The 27,092-nt window shown below is 35.1% G+C and overlaps 1 protein-coding gene across 2 annotated transcripts in view; it reads right to left on the bottom strand.

The window, feature by feature from the left end:
• The window catches only part of LOC121739499 (capon-like protein), a 247,171-nt gene that overhangs the window by 67,229 nt on the left and 152,850 nt on the right, over positions 1 to 27,092 (bottom strand). Inside the window, exons 5-6 of one of the 2 annotated variants that reach the window (XM_042131990.1) lie at positions 21,845 to 22,030; positions 18,711 to 18,716 (exon numbers count right to left, since the gene is read on the bottom strand). In XM_042131990.1, coding sequence (XP_041987924.1) covers positions 18,711 to 18,716; positions 21,845 to 22,030 — 192 coding nt within the window. The remainder of the gene's footprint in view (positions 1 to 18,710; positions 18,717 to 21,844; positions 22,031 to 27,092) is intronic. The other variant, XM_042131991.1, reaches the window with a different exon arrangement.

Below are 27,092 nucleotides of genomic sequence, written 5' to 3'. Positions count from 1 at the left end.
AAGTATACATATAAAAAAAATTAACGATGAATAACTTATTTATTATTCAAATAAGTTTTTGTCCGTCAAATGCATAAAGTATGTGTGTATCTGTTTACCCTCTCACGCTAAAACCTATTTTGCATTTTGATAAAAGTTGGTGTGGAGATAGGTAATTGAGAGTCCTCGCAAAAGGAACAGGATAGTGTATCGAATAATGTAAGGTTCTCGCGCCATTAATTAATGAAGGCGCTAGCAACAAGTTCTTGCAGTAATTACAAAAATTGAGTTTCAGACATAAATTTAAACTGACAGACCGACATGGACAAAATGATTTATCTAACGATCGTACAGAGTGTGGATTTTGTTTATTAATTAGGACGTTGAAACGAAAATGTGAGACGAAAATCTACGAGCTACATATGAAAGCAAAAAAAAGATTGGTAAGCCAAAATTAAAATTGTATTTAACTGCAGCGAATAGTGTGATTTCCCTTGTGTGTATGTCCATTGAAACTCATGCTAGTTACTTGCACAATTAATTAATATAAGAAACAGTAATTTGATTTTTCTAACAAATACTGAACATCTTAAAAATAAAACCTATCCAAGAGTGAAGAGCCTTTGTCTGTCCAGTTACTTTTCAAGTACTTATGCTACATAAAGCCTTAGCTTTCTTAATAATATTATTGTATAATCTATTTGTTTATTTGTTTAATTTAAGTGCTAATACTATACAATTGTATATCTTGATATTATACAGTGATAAGCCCTAAAGCTGCTAGTTAATAATATCTTTATTAGAAAGAGAGGCTAGAGGATAATAGTATCACTCATTGAACCCACTATAATTATTAACCCTTAATTCACTTCCTGAGTCCCAGGGACTCACACCAAAATTTTAAACGGCCTTAATTCAAAAGTCTTAGCAGCTAGTTTCCCCCACGTCTCAGTACCTTCATGTAGTGACGCGGGCGACATGGTGCCGAGAGGATGAGTGCGTACATACCATATTTGGTGAGTTATTACGCCGAGTGAGTCCCAGGGACTCAACTAGTGAATTACGCTATGATTATTTTTATAAGTTAAAGTTTTCAAATGTTGATTTTTCACCGTTATTATAATTTAAATTATATATGCTTTATTTTTCTGTTGTACAATTCTAAAATAGCTCCAAAAAAACATGACTTTATCTATCTAAGAGAAGATGGAGCAGATTCTATTCTGGAAGCCTGGCTTCAAGAAGATTTGGACGAAAAAATGACATTCCTGAAGATGTCAGCCACCCTGAAACAAGTTAGCTAGGAGGGAAAGTATTACTATTTACACTACTATAAAAAGAGAACAAAAACTGCTCATCTGTGCACAAAATGTCAGAAGCCGATATGTTTTATTTGCTCAAAAAAGATGTGCCGACGTAGCTTTTAGATAGTGGTAGAAACCCACTGCACGTTTTTTTTCTTAGTATATATACATAAATATTTATTTTATTTTATTTTGTGTACCTTTATTGGTTTAAAAACATTAAGTTCTTTTTAATTTTTAGAATATTTGTTAGTTTAGAGAAACATTAAAAATATAATGGTTTTAAAAAACTGGTAAGTGCATTTTCATTAATTTTCAAGAGGATCTCAGAAGTACCCTCCCCTATTCCCTTTCCCCCCCTAACCTATTACCTTATTCCCTCGTAAAAGGCCGGCAACGCACCTGCAGCTCTTCTGATGCTGTCAGTGTCCATGGGCGGACGGAAGTTGCTTTCCATCAGGTGACACGTTTGCTCGTTTGCCCCTTTTTTCATAAAAAAAGCTTCTTTCTAACAGGTAAGATAATTTTACCGAACAAAAGCTATGCAAGCAACTGGAAAGCTTTTTTCTGTTATCATTCAGTTATCTGCAGCTGCCCGTCAAAAATTTTCCGTTTGAAAATTGCAACAGACAACGTATCGACTGAATTTAAATCGAGCGCTCGGAAAATTTGGTGCACATTCGAATATTGTAAATTGACGTTTGATAATATTTTTTTAAGTCTTACTTACATTTTAATTAAGAAAAATATGAATAATATATGAATATTTTCAGTGGGAATTGGAAAGCGTTTTAAAATGTGTCATCTACATTTTAAAATATAACAAAAAAGTCGAACATTGAACCCCTCTTTTCTGAAGTCAGTTAAAAACAAAGAGGGAAACTAGAATTTACAAGAATTCGTCTTCGACAGTTAAATATTAAATCGTATTCTATGAAACGCAATGAAACCAGTGGATAATAAAAGATCGGAAGATCAAAGTCGCATTCAGAATATTGGTCAATCTTAAAATATCACCTGCTTCTGAGATACATTTGGGATAGTAATATTTTTATGGGTGGCTGTACTGTTTGCGAAATAAAATGTTACTCTTTGTTGTTTTAATTTTTAAGCGAAAACTTTTTAATGGCATTGTGCAGTTTTTGGGATGTGTAAGACTTGCATTAGGAGTCAGCACGCGTGAGCTGATGGAAAATTCCTAAGGCATTCTTACAGACGATCGGCACTTGTCTACGGCACGCGTCGATGCGGATGGCTGCCGTCGACGCGTGCCGTGGACAAGTGCCGTTCGTCTGTAACAAGCCTTAAATAAACCGCTGGCATGGCGTAGGAGAGGAAGTTTTATAATATGCTTGCGTCTACTGTTTCCTTTTTCACTCCTGCACTCCCAAGTTGCTTCCCTTTTTTAATTAAGGTCACAGCACACATATCAACTCGGAAAGGAATCGGCACCGTATCGCCTCGAGCCGTTTAATATTCCCTACTGCAACGCACACTAACCGGAACCGTAACGTAATCGCCTCGCCTAGCGGAAGGGAGCAGCGGTCGGCGAGCCGTAAGCGAAGCGTCGCCTAGCCGTAGCCGAGTTGACGTACAGGCGCTACTGGTATACCCTTGGTTACGTGCATAGGTTGACGCCTGGTTGACAGCGAGGCGAAGGCGATACGGTGACGATCCCTTTCCGAGTTGATATAATATGTGCTGTGACCATTAACCACTTTTCTATCAAAACTTTGAAATTCCTAGTTGTAAACCAAACATTAAGATTGAGACATCTCTCAAAATACCTCTGTTATAACCACATTGTTAAAAGTTTGTAACGACGCGCGTTGTTCGGTCAACCAAACGTAGATTTCATATTTCCATCCTTTTCATCTTCTGTGTTTCCTTAAAAATAAGAAAGTCTTGTGTATATGTATGTACTACCTTTTGTCCACAGCTTTGCTCGCGTTAAGAAGTATTTTGAAGAAGAAGTATTAATAAAGTATTAAATGAGTGAAATAAACGCGTTGAAATGTAGTCCAAAAAAAATCAAGATTAATAAATAAAAAAATGGTTGTTGTGCCTCACTCGACATAGATTGATAGGTATAGTGTGTCGCGGACTTTTTTGTAGATATATATAAGATCTACAATTAATTTGGCTATTTTAGGGTTCTATCATTTTTAGTTGATTTTTTACACCTTGTGTCAGAAAAACCCAAATATCTTACGGAACCCTATTTTTCCCAAAATAAAATTTAGCCTATGTTACTTGTGGATAATGTAGCTTTCGAATGGTGAAAGAATTTTTAAAATCGGTCCAGTAGTTTTTGAGCCTATTCATTACAATTAAACAAAGTTTCCCTCTTTATAATATTAGTGTAGATACTCGTAATAGGATGACACCTGCAACTTCGTAGCGCCCAAATTCATTTATCGCGCGGAAACCGTGCATTTTCCGGTATAAAAAGTGTCCTATGTCATTTCCACCCAAAGAATATTCGTACCAAATTTCAGCAAATTCGGTTAAGCGGTTTGGGCGTGAAGAGGTAACAGATACATTGACTATAAACAATATGCATTCAGTATAGATTTTGAGATAGTATAATTATCTAAGTATCTAGTTAGGCCTAAAAACTGAAAATCGCAATTATTTTGTTATATATTCTGTATTTTCTTTACCTTTACCAAAGTTTGATCACTTGTAAAGTACCTACTCTTGTTAATGACTTACAAATGTATTCTTAAAGTAAGTACTTACATAAAATTCACACTGTATTTTCAGACTAACACAAACAATTTTTCGTATTTTTACAGTACCAGTTTTTCGACGATTCTGAATGCACCCAACTCGCTGCTATTCAACATAATTTTTGGCTTTCCGATTTTACAGTGAGAATTTTCACGAAATTATATAATGATACCTATATTTTTCGCAGCCATCTTGTTAATTTCACCAGCAAACACGCCTAGGCTGTTTAGGAGTTTACATAATGTTTAATAAATTATGACGTTAAAAGAACAAAAAAATGTACTATTATTATCTAATACTCCCATAACCCTACAAAATTAAGGTCCTCTTTTGGCCTACCGCCTATGAAATAATTTCTCTGATAGTACCTACGATACTGGTATATATTATGTAATATTAAATACATAAGGAAGAGTTCACATTTCCACAGAGAACTCGACCTATACTAATTATTCTTAATAGGGTAAAAGGAGTTTCATTTACCGGACTAAAAGGCGTAGAAATGTAAGTTAATTGTAGTTCAGATATTACGGAAGTGTGGAAAAATCCTTTGGCTGACATCGGAATGTATGCTCTGAGAAAATAGTATTTTGTCCGGGGTTAGCTTAATTAGAATTTTGAACGAATGTAAATTTATCTCTACATTCTGCTCGACTAAGCCCGGCCGCACTTTGTCCGAAATTTCTGATCAGAAACAGTTGAACGTCCGCACTCCGCGCTGTCTCTTACATTTTGTAATGAGCCGAGTGAGCTCGAACTCGCCGGAAGGATATTTCGGATAGTGTGCGGGGTGGCGGTCCGGCGAAATTCAACTGTTTCTGATCAGAATTCGGACAATGTGCTGCCGGGCTAAAGTTAAGGACTTGTTTGCTACTTGATTATAACATAAAACAGCTGATCATTTTCTTTATTTAGAGTAACCACTAATATTTAAAATGCGAAAGTGTGTCTGTTCTTACCTCTTCACGCTGCAGCGGCTGAACCGATTTTAAAGAAATCTAGCAATAACTTTGAAAGACATGATAGTATTTGTACGAAAAAATGTAAGGTTTTCGCGTTAAAAGGGAATTAGGTGTAACGCGTACTTGTATAATGGAGGTCAGTGGGTGTAGCGGAGTTATTGATGTCATCTCGTATTTTACAATATTATATATAATATTGTAAAATACTAGATGACATCAATATTGACATGATTGACATCAATTATTTATCTTTTCTGTTTCAAAGTTTTGTAAAAGCCGCACTATAAAAACAGTCTACACAAAGTCACAAGAAAAAGATAAAGTTTAATAACATAATAGGACTATTACAGGAATAAATTATATTGTCAACAGTAACATTTTATGGTATGTGCTACCTTTATTAGCTTCATTTTCTTTGTACGAGAAAAATTCAATTCACTTTTCATGTACGGTTTCAGCTTAAGAAAATAATCTTCTACTACAATACCTCTATATTGGCTACAAGGTTCTACGTTATATGCTGGATCTTTTGACGTTAATACTATTAAATAGGTAAGTACATAAAATAAAAAAATCATATACATTTTATCATTATTATATCTGACATTTAGGTGGGATTTCACTAGGCACACTCCAAACTTCGTTTTCTAAAACTTATAGTTCTCATTGAACGCGTTCACGCGGATCTCGTTCTGTTTCAAATGGATTTCACAAACTACTTTTGATCGCGATTACTAAATCTAAGTTTACGTGACGTCACGCGATTATTTTACATGTTTTCATAATTTTAATCCTTTTTACGTTAAATTCACTACAAAATAGCAAGAAAAAATACATAAACTAACCAAACGCATGTGTCAAAACTGTCATCTTGACATTTGTTTTGTCTATATTTTGCGTTCCGCCATGACAGGGCTTGAACGGGTTTTATGACGTTAAACTTCGAACTTTGGGCGTTCAGGGTTCAAAACATCGAATTGCATTTCACCAACATAAACTGTACGCGTTCACAGCAAATCCGAGTTTTACCTTCTTCAGTGTGCATTGAACGCGTTCCATTTTTTTTGGTGAAATCGCCCCTAAATCGAGTATGTAGTATTTTTTTGGAAAATAATTTTATTAAAGCGTCTTTGAATAATATGGCTAATCTGGTTGCCTCATAGAACGCAAAACGCAAATGTTTACAGCTAGAAATTTGAAAATTTGTACTCTTATTCTTATTGCGATGGTGCCATCCAATTACAAAGGATTTTTACAACCATAACGGGGGCTCAATTTTGAAAACGTTTACATGCGGGTGAATCTGTGATAAAAGGTTACTTCATGATATTTAATATAAGAATTCCAATTAGCAATCCCAAGCTATTTTTACAAAGACTTTCTGAGTCTTTAACTATCAAGCTGTGAGGTGTGCGTGGGCGAAACAAAACTTAACTTACTTTTCTTTTGCAGAACGCCTAAAGAAAATATTATACACAAGTTTTATTTATAAGAATAAGTTAGAATAATAAATATTATGTAGTCGCAAATTAAAATAAGTATCGGAAATTATTGCTGCTTACAACATTAAAAAAAACATTCAACTCGCAATATTCTTCATTGATGACATGCTTACAAATTGTATGTAATCTGTAATAATAATTATTATTTAGTAATAACTTAATGAGGCCCGCAACTCCGTTGCGCCAAAATTCGTTAAACGCGCAACATTAACCGTACACTTTTCCGGGATAAAAATGTCCTTTCCCGGGACTCAAAGTACGACGACCTCTGTGGCTCAGTGGTGAGCGCGTTGGTAGCTCAAGCCGGGGGTCACGGGTTCGAATCCCGCCGACGGAACAAAAAGTGTTCAATGTTCCCGGGTCTGGATGTGTATTAAATATGTGTATGATATAATAAAAATCTTAAATATGTGTATAGTATAAAAGTATTAAATATATTTCTGTTGTCTGGTACCTGTAACACAAGTCCTTTAGGTACTTAGCACGGGGCCAGACTGACGTGGCGTGAAGCGTCCATAGATATTATTATTATCTCCATACCAAATTTCAACAAAATCGGTTAAGTGGTTTGGGCGTAAAGAGGTAATAATCTGATTTTAAGGTACCGTAGTACAGAGAACCCATAATATTACAGTTTCTCTTTAGGGTCAATTCAGACCGCAACGCGACGCGTAGATGCATTTCTAATTTTGTATGGATTCCACAGACTTCAATTGCGCGAGACGTCTTGCAAATCTGTCAAATCCGTACTTTAGAAATGCATCTACGCGTAGCGTTGCGGTCTGAATTGACTCTTATTCGTCCGTTATTTTTACTTACCTATAAATGCGTTCCTCTGAACGCTACGAAAATCTCTATTTTCGTGAGCGACTGTACCTAGATTTAAATACGCATCCTAATATTGCTTTAACCTCGTTATAGATACGATATCGTTTTATTTCTGAGAAACAAGATGTCTTGTTTCGTAAGTAGGTAACATCATTACAATATCAGAGAAAAACCGTTTATGTGTCTACTGTAGTGTCTACTTATAATTATTAACATACTCTTCCTTTTGTGGAAGTCGGTTTAAAAGAGGAAATATTTAATTTTTTGCTTTTGACTAGGCTAGTTAGTCCAGTACTTTACTGGACTAACTGTCACAGACTACAAGCAAACCGTGCATTTTTACTCTCCTATGTCATCGAGACTCAAAGTATCTACGCAAATATTTATTTAATGGAGGGTTCACATTATTCCAATCCAGTACCTCAATCCAGCGCTAGATTGGATCACTGGTTTGAAATTATGTAAACTGGCCATTAGTGTCAATACATAGTTTACAGACTGACAAGTGACAGGTGTGGTGTTCTTTTTTACAAAAAAATCTTACTTTACTTACATTTTTACCACTATGTAAGTTTTCCTTGGCGTACCGAAATAAAGAGTTTGTAAGCACATAAAAGTTAGAAGTGCCACTAAATGTACCTCTGTCTATTAGCCATTGAACGTGTGTTTATAGTTTGTTCTAAATCTGTCAGCGACGCGGGTTTAGCTGTCCATTCTGATGGATATAGACTGCAATACGCGGTAATACAATACAAATGTGCAGTAGTCTAACTCCGCCGTATTTTTGAAATAAAATCGTAACAAGACTTGTAGTTTCTAAGGTTTTTTGCTAAGAGTAGGTAATATTTCAACAGTGATGTTGATTGATGGTTAACAATGCGAGACGAAAGCGAAGCGAAGATATAAACTTCGGTCAAAAAACCTCAGGTCGACGATAGTGCACTGTCCTAGTTTCTCGAGTCATTCGAAATCACGTTTATGTCTGCGTGCACCCGCTTCGAGTCTAGTAAAGAGAAGATCTACCGTACCGTTTTTTATTTTATACTATGAGAATACGATGTTTCACTGGAATACTGGTGTTTAGAAACAACATAGCACAAATTACGAACCTATTTCTTTTGGGAGACGCCTTAGGTCTACGCCTTAGTCGATACATTTCTAAATTTGTATGGATTTGACAGACTTCAATCGCGCGAGACGTCTTATAAATCTGTCAAATCCATACAAATTTAGAAATGTATCGACTCGTCGCGTTGCGGTCTGAATTGACCTTATTAGAGGTCTAGCTCTTGTCGAGAAATCCTTATCTTTTATTAGGCCAAAAAGTTAAGGGCTTGGCAATTCATCGTATCGTATCGTATTTATTATTTATAAATTATATTTCACATTTCCTTTAATGCTTAACTTTTAAACATGTTTTATGTTTAGAACATAATATTATTTTAAACTTGACTTACGGATAATATTCTCGGGTCAATATCATAGTGTGGTTTGCGAATACAGTACATGATACGCCCCCTGGGCAATTAGTCTCCTATGCCTGAATGGGATACCCTATAGTTACTGCTAACTTGATTGCACAGAGGGGATAGCATGAGCTATTAGCTATTAGCATTAGTGATTACGTAGCTAACGTAATCGTAACGGCAACAATAAAAATATATTATATCATTATCTTTTGCGGGTACTTAATAAAAATATTTGACACATACATTTTTTATTATTTACAAAAATATTTAACAGCTGCAGGTTAGGTTTTGTTTTGGTTTTAGCTCCCTTAGGATTTGGTTTATGATATTCGACTTTAAGCACTATATTTTCTATTAGAGATTTTTATTGAAGGAAATACGTACGCTAAACATAATCTCTAATCTCGATAACAGAAGTATGGAAACCCGCTCAAACATATTTTGCAGTCTATGTACAAAAAAAAACTGTCCACGATTTTTTTTCACTAAACTTATTATTTTTTTTTTTTTTTCAAAAAAAGTAACATTTTTTTCTTTTTCAACTTTGTATTATCATGGCATAATACGTTAATTAAACAGGCAACACTGAATTGATCTTTCTATCTCAACTATATTTAGACAACCGAAAATAAAATTTAACAACCGGCACCCTATTCTACTTTTTAGTGCGAGATTAATACAGCTTCTATCCTCTTTCGATTCCGTCTGTTTCCTATCAAACAGGAAACATTAGTCGAACTGTTTTTTGTAGAGTTTTGACAAATCAGAACGCTTTTGACGTCGTTTTGACATTGATTACATAGATTAATAATTATAGTTTGATAAGCTACTATATCAACCAACAAACAAAGCTTAGGCTGATAACAGTGTCGCGCTGAATGTCGGCGCTGAAGGCCCAAGATTTATAAAATTCTAGAAAGCGTTTTTGAATAAAAAATAAGCGGACAGTGTTGACTGTTGGCCATATATTTTAATATAGATGCCAACTGTCATCGATAGGTCATTGCGACACTAAATCAACTTAAATGTAGCTTCAAATAGGAGAATCAGGGTAGAATATAAACCGAAGACATAATTATTTTATTACTTTGACGTTTGCGCAAGAAGGTCGTAACTAAAAATTCGGGCGTATGAAATGATTTGATTTGTCAATTCTGTCGAAGTAAGTGGCTCGCTTTTGGCCTTATTAGCCTGATAAGGCTTATTCTCGTATTCGAATTGATTTCTTTAAACGTCTAGCTTTAGTTCATAGAATAAACATTTTCTCCAGATCTCTAAAATCTAGATTTTACTACAACCGCATCAGATCTTATACTGTCATGAATGCTCTCTGACTCCTGCCTGCCTAGCATACGCCAACGAGATATCTCACTCTCGAGATAATTAAAAACTACTCGTCTCACATTGTCAAAATCTCGACATTATCTCGACAAAACTCTATAAAAATGCGTTATTTCGATAATAGATCTACACGAGAAAACATGTTTGTCATGCTAGGGGCAATAGAGATGAAGAGACAAACCATCATCGAGAAAAGATGTAGAGTGAGATAATATGTCGTTGGCGTATGCTAGGCAGGCTTGAGGTCTAAAATATTTTGATAGTAAAGGTAAGATCACGCTAAGCGATACTGCTTCGAAACGATGTCCGTGCAGTCTGTCGCAACTCGCAGCCAAATATTCATCATATTATCATTATCATGTTTTACAAACGCGAACCTGACGTTTTACAAACGTCGGAAGTAAAGTGTCGCGTCGCGTCGTGTCGCACTAGTGCGGTTTAACCTCACCTCTCACCTATATCGTTATTGTGTCTGCGCTAATATCTCGCTGCTACTCACAGCACTTCAACAGACTGTGTAAATCTTCTATTTCTACCCACTTGACTTTTACAACTACCGCCGAAGTCATAAACTCGCTTCGGTTGTGCCAATACCCATAATGGGTGATAATGTTTATTTTGGGGCCAATGTTTTGGGGCCAACGCTCGCCCCGTTTACCTTTCCACACTTTATGCTTAAACGAGCCAATATTGTAACTAAATTGTATATTTATTGTAGGATTGTTGACAACGACTACAAGTATTTTGAAGATTAAAAATACTTATGTTTCTTATTTTTTGACTTCGAGCATAATTAAATCTTGAAATTACTATTTAAATTTTAAATTAGTGTAAAAATATTTGTCTGTTGTCTGTTCTCAACCTGTTGTCTCTGAACCCGAATCCTTCAAAATGTATTTATTTTGCGTCATGGGAGAGCACATAAACAAGCTGTGTTTTCCCCACGATAGTTTTTACCACGGAGTAAAATGTACTGTTCCCCGCACGATACGTGAGATAGTAAAGTGAGTAGTGACACAATTAAGAGCGGGCTGCCAAATTTTGCTGTGTTTTTTAATAAGTACTCGTATTACGACCTAGGAAGACGATTCACTCAAATGAAATTGAGATTTATTTAATCATTGTATTTTTATCTGATATTTGCCTAAAGGAAAACACGATTCACTTATTTTGACTCGATAGTTATATTTTTCGAAATTATGAATCTTTTTGGACTTTTCAACAAATATATCTTATACTTATTGAGTTACTATCATTAAATAACTTGCAAGACTACAATCACACACTTTATAAAATAATGGATAAAGGAAATATTTGTATTGTATTTAATTTTTAGGTAATCATCAAAAACATTTTTAGGACTTACGACCTTTACTTTCGTGCTATAATGCGGGAACCGTTGTTACGCGATATTGTTCACTATTAGCTGCAGCGCAAAGCACAAGCAGGTTAGTGTGCTTTGATATTTTTGACAGCAGGCTCTTAAGCTGAAAATTTCAGAATATTATTTTCAATGCGGCAGGAGTAAAAACTTATAGCACAGGAAGAGTACTAAAGCGCTGTCGGGTCCTCAGATGAGACGTGGAGACCAGTTTTACGACGTTGGAATTACGACTTTACTGCATTCCACATAGGTTACCTTTTAATTAGCTAGCAATAGTAATTATGGACTCCAAAAATGGTAATAAGAAAAAGCGAAGAAGTAATGACTTAAAAAATTTAATGACCGCACTCAGAGACGGACATTAATTAGTTAACTATAATTAAGTGAAGAGTGAGAGATAATGTAGAGTTGTTATGTTATGTCTAAATCATCATTAATTTACATTTAAGTAAGTAATCAATATTCGTCTGAGTGCGGAAATATGGGTTTTATAATTATTGCCTATAAGGTTTTGTGAATAGTAAATGGTTTAGTTCTTTTGTATTAGCTCCATGTTTTTATCCTTCCGTGGGTATAACAATGAATATATTAAGGCTCTGTCCTACGGCCTTTCGTGACTGTATATTATTACCGAATAGAGAGGGACAATCACCACTTTATTTGTCCTTATGCTTTTATATTTTCCGTCGTTTTTGTCACAAAATTGACAATATTATGTTCGTCAGGCACGTGTCTCTTGTGAATCATTGAATACTAGATATCTACCTATACATGCGGTGTACATGCGTTACCGTACAATTTTCCGGACTAAAAACTATCCTAATATATCATTTCTCGTCTCTCTTTATGAATTTCATCTAAATCATTGAAGCCGTTTACAACAGACAAACAGTAACACAGACAGACTTGTGATTGATTCTATAACTTTGCTATTTTTTTTAAATAAAATAAGAAGGCAAACGAGCAAACGGGTCACCTGATGGAAAGCAACTTCCGTCGCCCATGGACACTCGCAGCATCAGAAGAGATGCAAGTGCGTTGCCGGCCTTTTAAGAGGGAATAGGGTAATAGGAGAGGGTAGGGAAGGAAAGGGAAGGGAATAGGGGAGGGTAGAGAAAGGAATAGGGTAGGGGATTGGGCCTCCGGTAACACAGCGCAAGCGCTGTTTCACGCCGGCTTTCTGTGAGAACGTGGTATTTCTCCGATCGAGCCGGCCCATTCGTGCCGAAGCATGGCTCTCCCACGTATAAATTTATTTAACATTGTGTAACTATTAAAACTTCGAAGGTATGGAAATGTTTTTCACAAAACTATTTTAAAGCAAACTCAAAAGATTGTTTGTGTATACAAGTTAACCCTTTCAACCGATTTGCTTTGTTCAGTCTAAACAAATATAGCCAATCAATCAGTGGCAGATCGCCAAGATTTTAATTACGTATATCTGAGTGCAGTAAATACATCGTAAATTGAGGAGCGTTTTCACAAAGTGAAATATCTACCAAAAGTTGGTACTTTTTTTTTTGACGTTTTTGCATTCTTTCATATGGGATCTATTGTTTGACAAAAGCGAATTTCAACAAAACGTAATATCTTTTCATGTAATCTTACTCGAATATGAAGAAATTTCACAAAGTGAAATATCTACAAGTAAATATTTTTCACAAAACGAAATATCTGCTCAGTTGATTAGCTGTTTGTTTTTAATAAAATGGCAATACTTTGAAATAGGCGGGAAATAACTACCAGTCGTGACTTGTCAATCGTTTGTCGTGCTAGGTCAGTGTTCTAAACTTTCTTATATCGAAAAAATGGCGGAAATTGAATACAATTCACCTGTGATTGAAGTGAATCGTGGAAGAAAAACCAGGAAAAAAGGTGAAGGGAACATAAGACGTGAATTTGACGAGTTTGAGCCACTGCTATAAAATTATTACATTAAATAAAAAATAAAAACAAGTTACGCATAAAATATGTTAAGAAAAAAAATGCAGATATTTCGCTTTTGTGAAAATTCGTAATTTTAATTAGTGATTTTAATAAAGAGCCTGGTATAAAAAATGTATTTTATTTCATGTACATATGTAGGTACCTGTATTTTTAAAACCACTACAGAATAAATTTTACCTAAGTCCTACCCGAAAAAGAAATAAACACTAAAAACCTCATACTGAAAAAAAACATTTTGGTAGATATTTCGCTTTGCAAAAACGCTCCTCAATTATCAGAAATTAGTAAATTATAAACTGTTATATCATAAACTTATCCCAATCGATTACATTAGTACAGCAAATAGTATCTGTTGAATTTTACCAGATTTTACGCTAATCTGTACCTTGATTCTGCAAAAATCTGACACTTGCCCTGTGTTATACAAATTATAGTCACAATTTATTTGAGGCAATTTGTTGCCTCAAATTGATTCTTGTAAAAAATAAAAATATACGTATTTTTTTCTTTTATAATCAGTCAGTACTAAAACGTTGAGAAATAGCTTCCGAAAATTATCCTAAAAAACACTTCAATTAATGGACACGACGCGTCGCCCGCGCGTGATGTGACCACGCGCGCGTTTCCCCCTCTCATTTCCTCGCGCCGCGAGTAACCGTTCTGCAACGATTTAAAATGGGATAACATAATATGTTAATAAAAAAATATAACACCCAATTGTTATGGTTAAATGAAATCTAAGCCCTGGAAAAAATTTGGCAGGAAGGTTTAATTGCACCCTGTATATAAGTAGGACTAGCTTTTTTTTATCAGCGTCGCTGGTGTTAAATTGTAGTTTAATTCCTATTTTTGTAACGATGCAGTCGCGATACTGTCGCATATTTGCCTCGATACAGTCGCGATGCAGTCGCTAGCTGTGTGTGCTGTATGGAGTTTTGTATTTTTTTTATGAAGGGAGCAAACGAGCAAACGGGTCACCTGATGGAAAGCTACTACCGTCGCCCATGGACACTCGCAACATCAGTAGAGCTGCAGGTGCGTTGCCGGCCTTTATTTAAGAGGGAATACGCTCTCTTCTTGAAGGTTTGCAGGTCGTATAGGTCCGGAAATACTGCTGGTGACAGCTGTTCGTTCCAGAGTTTTACAGTGCGCGGCAGAAAGTTACGCGAGAAACGCACGGTGGAAGACTGCCACTCACCAAGGTGATGAGGATGGTATATTTGGAGTTGGAGTTTTGTTTGCAGTCCCTAAGGGCCTTCGCCCACTGCGACTTTTGGTAGCGATGCAGTCGCGCGACTATAACGCACGAGTGCATCACTACTAACTCCCGTTAGTCGCATTTACAACTCCATACGACTAGCGACCGCATCGCGACTGTATCGATGCTAATAATATGCGACAGAAAAAGTCGCAATGGGCGCACGGCCTAACGCGTAGAGTTTTTTTTTTAAACGTTTTTCAGTTATGTATCGCATCATGTCATCGCATCATACTAAATAAACTCCATCAGTATTGGTATAAATCAGTTTTATTAACGAAATATAACGTTTTATGAGCAGAGAAAGCAATTTATGAGTAACAAAAATGCGAATTGAAAGCCGAATCACATCTCCGGTCTTGAAATGGCGGTGCGATTCATGATGCAAAACAGACTTGCTCAAAATACGATTAAATATTTTGTTCAAATATCTATCTTTCTAGAAACTTTACTATTTTATTCTATACGTGGGAGAGCCATGCTTCGGCACGAATGGGCCGGCTCGACCGGAGAAATACCACGTTCTCACAGAAAACCGGCGTGAAACAGCACTTGCGCTGTGTTTCGCCGAGTGAGTGAGTTTACCGGAGGCCCAATCCCCTACCCTATTCCCTTCCCTGCCCTCCCCTATTCCCTTCCCTTCCCTACCCTCGCCTATTACCCTATTCCCTCTTAAAAGGCCGGCAACGCACTTGCAGCTCTTCTGATGCTGCAAGTGTCTATGGGCGACGGATGTTGCTTTCCATCAGGTGACCCGTTTGCTCGTTTGCCCCTTTATTTCATTAAAAAAAAACGTAAATGCAGCTTGGCCAGTCAAATACGTCTTGTGTCAAAATGTGTATTGAATTCTCAAGATGTTGGCGCTTTTCATAGTTTAAGCCAAAATCAACGTAGATAGTATATGTAATTTATAGTTACGATCCAGGACTGAGTCACTCAGTTGAAAAGTATTTTAAATAAAGTAGAAGAAAAATCGGCCAAGTGCGAGCCGGACTCGCGCACAAAGGGTTCCGTACCGTTGTAGAGTAAAATAGACCAAAAATTGTGTTTTTTGTATGGGAGCCCCCCTTAATTAATGTTGATTTTAATTTCATTTTTAACCCCCGACAAAAAAGAGATGTTATAAGTTTGACGTGTCTGTTTGTCTGTGTGTGTATCTGTCCGTGGCATCGTAGCGTCCAAACGGATGGACCGATTTATCTAGTTTTTTTTGTTTGAAAGCTGACATGATCGAGAGTGTTCTTAACTATAATTCATCATCATCAACCTGCTCAGTGCTGGACAATCAGGGTTTATCTGGTTCATGAAAAGCCGTTAGCAACTTGTAGTCGTTTGATGGGTTTTATATTTCATTCTAGTTGTGAATATACAATATACGTATACACATAATAATGGATAGTTGACCTGGTGTTGCAGCATCACCTGGTAATCAATAGGATATCCAACTCCTCGCCAACTTAGAGCAGAGGTTTCGTGTTTGGGCTCATTTTGATTGCGACAACCAGTGAGAAGTAGATAAACACCTAAATATTTACATGCTGCTACTGCAGCATCACCTGGATTCTATAGGAACCGAGCTTCGTATGAACCCAAAGTGGAGGTTTCATGTTTGGGCTCATATTAACGGCCTCATCGAAAAGTAGATTGATAAAATTTGGTAATCATGAGAATATAACTCTGTTGATAGGAATTAATATTTTGCACTATAACCAACACAAGTTTAAAAAGTATAAAATTAAATTAAATTAAGAAATTAAAAAAACCCCCGCCAAACAACTTTAAAAAGTAATGAAATAATATTTACTGCCTTCAAGTTCAAATAATTCCTAACTTGTGTAAAGTAATATTATAGTCCATAATTGTTGTTAAGGTGTGTCGGGGGACCGCTAAATATGTAGATGTTTGATTTCACATAACAAGTTTAAGGATCAATTCACAGCGAACTGAATCGAGATAATCAGCGACTTGGCTTGGTTGTTTTAGGTTGTAGTTTACTTGGCGGTCCCCCGACACACCGTGACAACAATTATGGACTAAAATATTACTTTACACAAGTTAGGAATTATTTGAACTTGAAGGCAGTAAATATTATTTCATTACTTTTTAAAGTTGTTTGGCGGTTTTTTTTTAATTTCTTATATTATTAATTATTAAGGTAAACGTATAATTGAAGATTTTATGAAAATTTTAAGTGCCTACATGTTATCATTATTGATATCGAGCAAAAAAGGCCAAAAGATCACGTTTGTTGTATAGAAGCCCCCTTAAATATTTATTTTAATTCAGTAATAGTATTTGTTCTTATAGCGGCTACAAAAATACATAATCTGAAAATTTGAGAAGTCTAGCTATAGCGGTTATTGAGATACAACCTGGAGACAGACAGACAGACAGACGGACAGACATGGAAATCCAAGTAATAGGGTCCCGTTTTTACCCTTAGGGTACGGAACCCTAAAAATAAAATAAATAAATAAATAAAATAAAAAATGTTTTATTCTGAGTAAATTTGAATCAAATTTTTTCAGAATGTCTACCTGATGCCTACCACCGGTTCGGGAACTACCCCGGCGAGAAGAACCGGCGTAAGAAACTCGCACGGGTCCCACTTTTTACCAAAAAAGTGAGAGAAAAATTGTTCTTTTTAAAATAAAGTTTACAATTTTGTAACTTAATATTATATACAATGTCAACATACATAATTGTAAGTCATAATATAATAATGTAGAAGTAGCCTTGCAAGAAGCCATCCTACTACCAAGATGTGCCATCTTCTATGAAATCATTGACCTTATAATTGACCTTAATAAGCTTTGGCACACAAACGCTCTTTGACTACTTTTTTAAATTTATTGATGGAAAGATTTTGAACGTTTTCTGGGATTTTATTGTAAAGGCGTATACATTGACCTTTAAAAGATTGACTGACTTTACTAAGTCTGATCACTGGCACATCCAGCTTGTGCTTATTTCTAGTATTTCTACAGTGAATGTCACTTTTAACTTTAAATTTATTTATTTTTTTCTAACATATATTACATTGTCCAAAATGTATTGAGAAGCAACAGTTAGAATACCAATTTCTTTAAATTTATCTCTCAGAGATTCTGAAGCAGACATTTTATAAATAGAACGTATGGCTCGCTTCTGCAGCACAAATATTGTATTAATGTCGGCAGCGTTTCCCCATAAGAGGATTCCATATGACATGCTACTATGAAAATAACTAAAATATACTAATCGTGCCGTGTCTTCGTCAGAAATTTCTCTAATTTTTCTGACTGCATATGCTGCAGAACTGAGCCTACCTACTATCAAGTGTAATACCTAGGAATACAGTGTTATCTACCAAATTCATCTTCTCATCATTTAATAGCACATTGATTTGGACTTGCCTAACATTGGGTAAAGTAAACTGTATACATTTAGTTTTACTAGAATTTAAAAGTAAGTTATTAACATTAAACCAATGTACTATTTTTGAGAGAGCACTGTTTACCTCGTCGTAGTTCGACTGTTGTCGCTTCACTTTAAAAATAAGTGAAGTGTCATCAGCAAAAAGCACTATCTCATTATTATTATCCTTTACTAGATAAGGTAAGTCATTTATATAGATGAGAAAAAGAAATGGGCCTAAGATAGATCCCTGTGGGACACCTAATTCTATTTTGGTTCCATTGGACCTTTTACTATTTACCTCAACCCTTTGAGTCCTATTTTTAAGGTAAGAAGTCAAAAGGCTGAGAGCAGAGTCCTTTATGCCGTAGATGCAGCAAAAATCCTCGTTCGATCCAGTCAGTTTCTTATCAAGTGCAAGAAGGTATTCTCATAAGATGTCCAACCAATGACATATTTTAAAAGAATATTATTTTGTAGTATGATAGGAAGGATAAAAAGGGACAAAGCTGCATTATGCTTCATCAACATAGCTGAATCAGGGCTCTTGAACAAAAATTGGGTGGTGATTTTTTCGTAACAAATTAAAAAAATGTTTTATACAAACCTTATCCTGACAGTGACGAACGCAACAAAAAAAATATCAAATTAGGTTTTGTACACACTCATAGAGATTCTAAGACATACATGCATATTATCGCATAGCAGTTTTATAGTGGGAATAATCGGCCAAGTGCGAGTCGGACTCGCGCACGAAGGGTTCCGTACCGTTATAGAGCAAAAATAGGCCAAAAATTGTGTTTTTTGTATGGGAAAAAAACCCATAAATTTAACCCCCCCCACCCCCTTAAATTTTTACTTTATTTTTATTATTATTTATTAAAGTATACATAATGTGTGTAGAGACTTGAAATTTTTTAATATGCCTTAATTATATAATTAAGGCATATATCTGAAAATTTCTAGTGCCTACCTGTTTCCATTATTGATAACGAGCAAAAAAGCCAAAATAATCACGTTTGTTGTAATATGAGAGCCCCCTTAGACTATATTAAGTTTTTTTTTCAGTATATTATTTTGTTGTTATAGCGGCACAATATGTGAAAATTTCAAAAGTCTAGCTATAGCAGTTCTTGAGATACAGCCTGGAGACACGAAGACGGACGGACAGACGGACAGATAACGAAGTCTTAGTAATAGAGTCCCGTTTTTACCCTTTGGGTACGGAACCCTAAAAAAGATTGAAAGACAGTGTAGTCAAAACCGTAGGCGACACGAGGCGAAACGAGGCATTACAGTTCTACAAGGCTACCTTTAGCGAATAAACAAAATTAGAACTTGCACCATATTGTATCCACTGTGCGCTTTTATATAATTGCGCTGCGCTGAACGTGGCGGTAATATCGGGGACGTTCACGGTAAAACGATAACATAGGGAAGTAAAATGTATAGAAATATATAAAGACGCTTTTAAATTTCCGTCGACGATAATTTTTTAACGTGCACGTTAGAACATATACCTAGGACATCACGACTTCTACACTCTTCTGAACCGCACAAAACGTCCGCGGTGCGTAAAATCAAAAGGGCATTTAACGTACTGGGAATCGGCGTCCACGATAACATGACGTCCGCAATTATAAAAGCGCACATTGCGAGACAACCGTTTTAATAAATAAAATAAAATCATTTATTTCGGACTTCTAAGACTCATAAATTACATTAAAAAAATTGCATTACATTATTATTACATTAATTATACTTATATGATTGCGTTATAAATTTATAATATATTAAAATTGAAATTGTAAAGTTAAAATTATGTATAAATAAAATAACAATATAATAAAATTCAAGAGAATTAAAATAAGATAAAATCACAGGATAATCACATATTTGTACATATTGTTGGAATTTAAAACTATTAATGATTCTTTAAAAATAATTAAAACTTAAGAATTAAAATATGTTGCATTTTGTTATATAATATGTTGCATATTAAAGTTTCGAAATATATATTGTATATTCTAATATTATTTTTACTGTGGCCTATATTCTGTTATGCATTACGCCGTACGCGTGACGTGCATACCGCAGTGCTAAACAAAAGGACTGCCCTACACGTGAGGCTATCATCGCCAGGGCGGAGTTTTACCCCCACACTCTGTCAATATCATCCCTCGGTGTCATTCAAAGTGCCAAGCCAAATGAAAGAGGCGTCATTTTGAGTCACAAAATGTCATCCAAGATGGCTTTTGGTTGATTTTTCTGTATAGGTTGTAGTAGCCTTGTAGGTCTGTGTTTATATTGACAATTATTGATACCTCAACTATGCATTTTTCGTAAAGATCGTCTCACGGTTTTGGCTACATTTTCAACATGTATTTCAACAGATATAGTAATAGTAATTGGAGAGCAATGGTATTTAGCTACAGTGAAAAGTATTTACAATCACTATTATTACAAGTGAAAAGCATAATTTTAAATTTAACCCAATTTACTAAAATTAGGGTTCACCATCGCATTTCAGTCACTGCCTGTATCCGGAATCCGGACCTCTGTCCATCGAGGAAATTGATGCCTAGGCAGTTGACGGACCTACGTCATTTGGTTGGTTTATGTCAATTCAATATTAGCTCTGTGATCGGCTCATTCGTTAAGTCAAACCCATCCTAGTTTACAATTACATATACAATTTAGTATGTAAATATTGTATCGTTCATATTTTTTGGTATGTAAATATTTTGAATCTTTGTACAGGAACCTAGGTAATTACTATCTTAAGTGTCTTAAGCTGAATAATAACTCAAATATGGTAAATATTCTCGTATGGGAAATGATTTTGGTATTACGTTTGTATGAGAATAATTGCGAAATGCGATGGCACCCGGACTCTTAAAGCGTCCAAATTACTTAGGTCCGCCATCTGCCTAGGAATCAATTACTTCTCTAATAGTCCCTTCTAAATAACTTGACGAGGTACGGAAAGAGAATTTTAATCTTCATGTAATTAACTTTAATTAACTTGTTCCTACAGTGTCGGAGAAATATAAACTTAGTCTCATCACTTTGTCATATTAATTTCACCTGAACGTTATAATAAATTATGATTTAAACTTTTAATCAGGTATTTTCCGTACCTTTTTTGATCATCGGATTATTATATTTGCCGATTAAATAATAAGCGAAGACAGCTGGCGTAAAACTTAATTTTAATTGGTATCAAATTACTATTTTCAGCAACTACGCTGTTTGTCAACAAAATTGAAGTAATCTACAAGTTACTGTATTTTAACTAAGTATTATAACTTTTAATTAATACCTTAGACATAAACAATTATGCCCACTAAAGCTATGTTACTATGTTAGCTATGTCCAAACTACACTAACACCACAACCACCGCAGAAGTTCGTCTACATACGAATAGAGATACTTACAGAATGGAGAGAATTGTTAATCTCTTCCATAGAAACAACTCTACTGTAGAGACTACATTTTTTGTAGAGACAGAAAAAGTTGCCAGTTTCTCTTAGGCGGCCCCTAGATCTACAATAAAATTGACACAATACTATGGTGCAATAAAAATAAACTAGCTCAAACTGTTCAATATTAACCCTTAACGATCAATAATAATGCACAATACGTAATATTGGGCAATAAAATTGATCGTCTAAAGACCCGCTTATAGAAACTTCTGTGGTAGTCACACTAAGCTACACATGCTTAAGACAAACACTTACTTTTCTGTTGCTCTTGAAAACGTTGCACTTAAAGACGTTGGTGGCGCCGTCTCGAGCGATGTAAGAGAAGATCTTTAAGTCGGAGCTGTCGTGAGAGACGTAGAAGATGCGGTAGATGGGATGGTGCATGATCTCTATGCATTCTGCTGCGGCCTTCTTGCGACTGAACAACCTCGCTCCAGGGCTCTGGAAAAGAAAAGACAAGTAAAATTTTTGGGGTGAAAAATTGTATGGGCACTATTTTTGAGATGAGTAAAAAATAAGTCATCCCAAAAACAATTAAGACAGAAAAATATGTATATGAAATGATATTGGGCAACTTGCATGCGGACCAGATAATGTGATGCCAAACACTGAGAAATTAATTCTAATATGTGACACTGAAATTCCTCGCCTAATGAGGTCACATAACACATTGGTGGTGGCAAATCTATCATAATATGCACATTAATTTCGCATTCTGGCATATTCTGGTCAACTTCTATCTTAGGGTCGAATTGGTCAAATTAAATAAAACTAAAGTTTCGTCTACCAATGGTGACACAATATTAAACTTTATAATGGTTTTAAATCTCAGATTAACGGTGCAAACGTCCACCATTCTAGTCGGTTAAAAAGAACAAGCGAAGCGGCAATAAAATTAACAAAAAGTCCCAAAAAATACAATCAGTGAATCAAAAATCTCATTTTATTCAAAGAAGAACAATTCAACTTTTGCTCATTCGGGAATATTAGATTTAAAATTGTCAACGTGTTAAAGATACTTAGGCCCGATTCTCAAGTGTCGACTGTCGTTTCCTCACTTATGTACGTGGTACGATATTAATTTCAACGTCTCGTTTAATATCTATCTTGTATTTTTATCTTTTTATCCAATATACTTATCTTAAAATATTTTTCTCTCATTTCAGCTTCTTACTACCGCACCCAAAGAAAATTCATAATTTCATCAATATAATGAGAATTTTGACATAAATTCCACAAATTTTATATCGAACTCTACCTACATTATAATTTATACAACCATTTTTTTCCGAATCAATCGCACGTGAGACAGTCTGCGATCGAAACGACATTCTACGCTTGAGAATCGGACAGGTTACGGTTTTTATTGAAGGGTGTGGGGTGAAACGTGATCCGTTTTATAAGGTTCAGGAATTCGCAAATAAACTGTTACCAGTTGATCTTCAGTCTGCAAATTACATTTGATATTGTCTGAGTGATATCGAGTTTAAATTAAAAGTTCTAACTATTTAACGTTAATTTAAGAGTTTTACAATTTTTTTGGAGCTTATGTCAAAATCCTCATAAAATCTTTAAGACATAATATGTGGATGAAGTAACTAACATTTCAGAACGCAAGTGCAATGACTCATTTTTCCATCGCAATTTGAGCAAACCTTGTAAGTTGTAACTTACCCACTTCCATCATTTAGCTACTACTACATTTTTTTGATTTCAAATCATTTCCCAGTAAAGCTTCCATTTATGCAAAAAAAGACTGCTTTCAAATTATTAGTTACCTTCATCTACTCATGTTTTCATTTGTCTATTTGTCTCTGGTTGCGGCATATGACTAAACTTTTAGCAGCTTCCTCGGTATATAACCTTTAAAATTCCGGCTTTTCCATGGAATCACCGGTGTATTGTGATAGCAATATTTCTCGGCGCTTTGTAATGTATCCGGAAAATTGCTAGTAAACGTGGCGAGTGGCACTAGTGGTCAATTTAGTTCTTTTGTGTCCGACACAATACACCATCCTGCTAGCTGTTCTTTGATAAATTACGATCGCCATTTGTTGAAGGAAACTTTTTTAGTTTTAGGGGTTTTTTAAACGAAAGGCTTTCTCTCTTTATATGCAGTAGGTAGTATGACGTGTACTTTACACCGTAATTTTGGTAAGTATCTAGAAGTAACTCTGGTAGGTAAGTAGGTACTGTTGATACCTGAAGACTACGCTTTGGATCATTCATACTAATATGATGAATGCGAAAGTGTGTTTGTATGTCTGTTACCTTTTCATGCCCAAACGGCTGAACCGTTTTTGCAGAAATTTAGTATGTACTTGTTGATACTTTGAGTCCCGGGAAAGGACATAGTATACTTTATATCCCGGCAAAATGTACGGTTCAAACATGATAAACGAATTATGGCGCAACGGACTTGCGGGCTTCATCTAGTGACATATTTTAACCATCACTACCATGAATCATCATGGGTACGATATGGACGTCAATCATGGACAATCAAAGACGATATTATGCTTCTATATAATCTATATGTTCGTAATTGCTTATATTATTGGTATATTTTAGCCATCAGGGGGACTGAAGAGGTCACATCATTTTTAAAAATTCTATCACTAACTATCATAACTAGAATGCTGAATAGTTTTTATTATTCGTAGCTGAAATATAACATTTTTACCATTTTGTCAAAAATATTTCAACGCTAAAAAAGTTGCCTCTCAAAAGTAATAATAAAATTCAAAATTCAATTGCTGAATTCCGGTGGGCAATTTTGCTGGTGAATAAAAATCGGTTGAACAGCGGAATCGGAGTTCTCCATGAGTTATGGTTGCAAAATTGTACTTTCGTTGTGGTTTTTCGGTTGCGGTTACGGAAAAAACATTATATTCTAACAAGGGTACTTTTCGCGATTTATTAATTCAAAAAGCCAGGGGTAAAAGTATTTTTGGTTAAGAGGAGTCCACACCGCCGTTTTTCCATACAAACGTTGTCCCCTGTTTTCTTCCTTGGATAATGCCGGTAGAGTTATGATTTTTTTCCTGAATATCTATGGCCATTATTAGCATGTCCCTATGTTTTCTTTTTTTTCATAATTTTAGTATTAAAAAAAGATAAGAACCTTCAAAAACCCAAAAAAATGGCCAGATTTTCCTCTGTGTTCAAACACCCAGAAAACAAAACTGGCTAGAATATACAAAAAAAAACATAGGAACACAGCTCAAGCCTTGCTTTAATTCTTAATGAAAAAAGTACTTAAATCGGTACGGTAATAATTTTGGAGAAGGAATCAGCGGACAACGAATCGAAGATTTTCTGTTCTTTTATTAGAACTTTAGTCGTGTTGTCTCTATCGCGCTCTGCGGTGGGAGACTTGAGATTGGTGAGACAGCAATACATTTTCAAATACCTATTTTCAATTTCTCTCGCCCTTGGTGTATCCTCTAACCATTTTTATGTAGATGCCCACGGGAGTCGTACATTTTGTGGAATTAGAATGCAGCTTGGACGTGGAAGCTTGTCAAATTACGTCCTGTAGTATCAATATCAATAAAATATGTAATGTAAAACGGTCAAAGCTCTTAGTTAACTAGCAATAGGTAGCTTCTTCTAAAAGTTTAAGGTCACACGCAAAAATGATTACTTAAAGTTAACAAAGAGTTTGACAGATATATAGAGTTTGTATGTCAACATTTTTAACAAATTAAAATTAGGTAAATAATTATTTATCAAATCTGTTTCTTTAAATGTGTTAAAACTTTTCTCCATATCCATGTAAACGCTGACCTATCATTCTGTCTACTCTGCCAAAACTCATCGTTGTGTCAAAGATTTCAGTACGGAAACATATTGTTTACGTTTTTAAAGATTAACGTTTTCTTCTGAATAAACTCATAATAGAATACAGGCCAAAGGGATAAGCGCTGAACATAATTTATGTGTTCAATTTAAATAATTTCGGCAGTAAAGTATACAAACCGTAGGCCATTTTGGTTGGAATATAAAGAATATTTTATAACATTTTATCCGTTATCATACGCCTGTGTGTACTCGCACTTATATAAGACGCGTACACACTGAAACACATGAACAAAATTTTAACGCCTCAGTTGTCGATATTTTGATAAAGGTATTATAATGATTCATGAACATAACAAGTAGTTAGAACTAAAAAAAAACAACTAAGTACTTAAAAATACAAAATTAAAAAAAAGATACTTACTTATAGCTTGTATGAGCTGATTTTTTGTATATTGGTAGGTTAAGGGCTATAATATAATTTAAGAGTAATATTGTCCTACAAATAGAACAATCAATATTTTAGCTACCACTTTAGAAAATTTTCGCAAAGGAAATTGCTGTTCGTTTTATCAAAATGAAGCTACTCACAAAAAATTTGCTTGATAGTAATAAAAAAAATGTTCTAGGGAACCCGGACTATAATATTATGTAAATTCGTTTGAAATATTTCCTCATCACGAATTTATTACTTATCAATCCTGTTACATTTATTTAAATGGTCGACTGGCTACCACTTACATAGAGAAAATTAATGATTACTTCAATTTAATTAAGAGTTTATGTGAAATCTTATATAATTAACTAGCTGTTGCCCGCGACTTCGTCTGCGTGCTCTTTAGTTTATAGAAATTGTTCTCGTACATTGCTTGAATTTTAAAAAAAATGAAAATTTCAGCAAAATCGGTCCAGTCGCTTACGCGTGATGTCGTGACCAAAGGATATATGGATTCATTTTTAGGGTTCCGTACTCCGTACCCAAAGGTTAAAAACGGGACCCTATTACTGAGACTTCGATATATTCTGTCTGTCTGTCTCCAGGCTGTAACTCAAGAACCGATATAGCTAGAATTCTGAATTTTTCACAAATTGCGTATATCTGTTGCCACTATAACAACAAATCCTAAAAGCAAAATAAAATCAATATTGGGCTCCCATACAGATAAGTACACATATAATTAAGGACTTTTCTCAAAGTCCTTAATTATATGTGTACTTTAATATTTAATAACAATATTACATTAAATAAAAAATAAGGGGGGCTCCCATACAAAAAAAAAACAATTTTCGGCCTAATTTTGCTCTATAATGGTACGGAACCATACGTGCGCGAGTCCGACTCGCACTTGGCCGATCATTATACAATATTAGCTGTCTCGGCAAACTTTGTTTTGCCATATAGAGTAATTCGCCCATATTATTTTATTGAAGTGACTAAATAAGTATGGCACCATGGCGAGTGGCGACGTCGGTCTCGAGTTGTAATAATAATTTACTATTTTTTATTCAACAAAATATGCACTTATCAATATAAAAAGTAGCCAGTAGCCGATTCTCAGACCTACTGAATATGCATATAAAACTTGGTAAAAACCAGTAAAGCCGTTTCGGAGGAGTACGGTAACTAACATTGTGACATGAGAATTTTATATATAAGATAATAATAATAATATAGATATGTATAATTTAATGAATACGTGTG

This window comes from Aricia agestis, chromosome Z (assembly GCF_905147365.1).
Source record: "Aricia agestis chromosome Z, ilAriAges1.1, whole genome shotgun sequence".
Lineage (NCBI taxonomy): Eukaryota > Metazoa > Arthropoda > Insecta > Lepidoptera > Lycaenidae > Aricia > Aricia agestis.
This window is presented reverse-complemented; position numbering and strand designations above follow the sequence as displayed.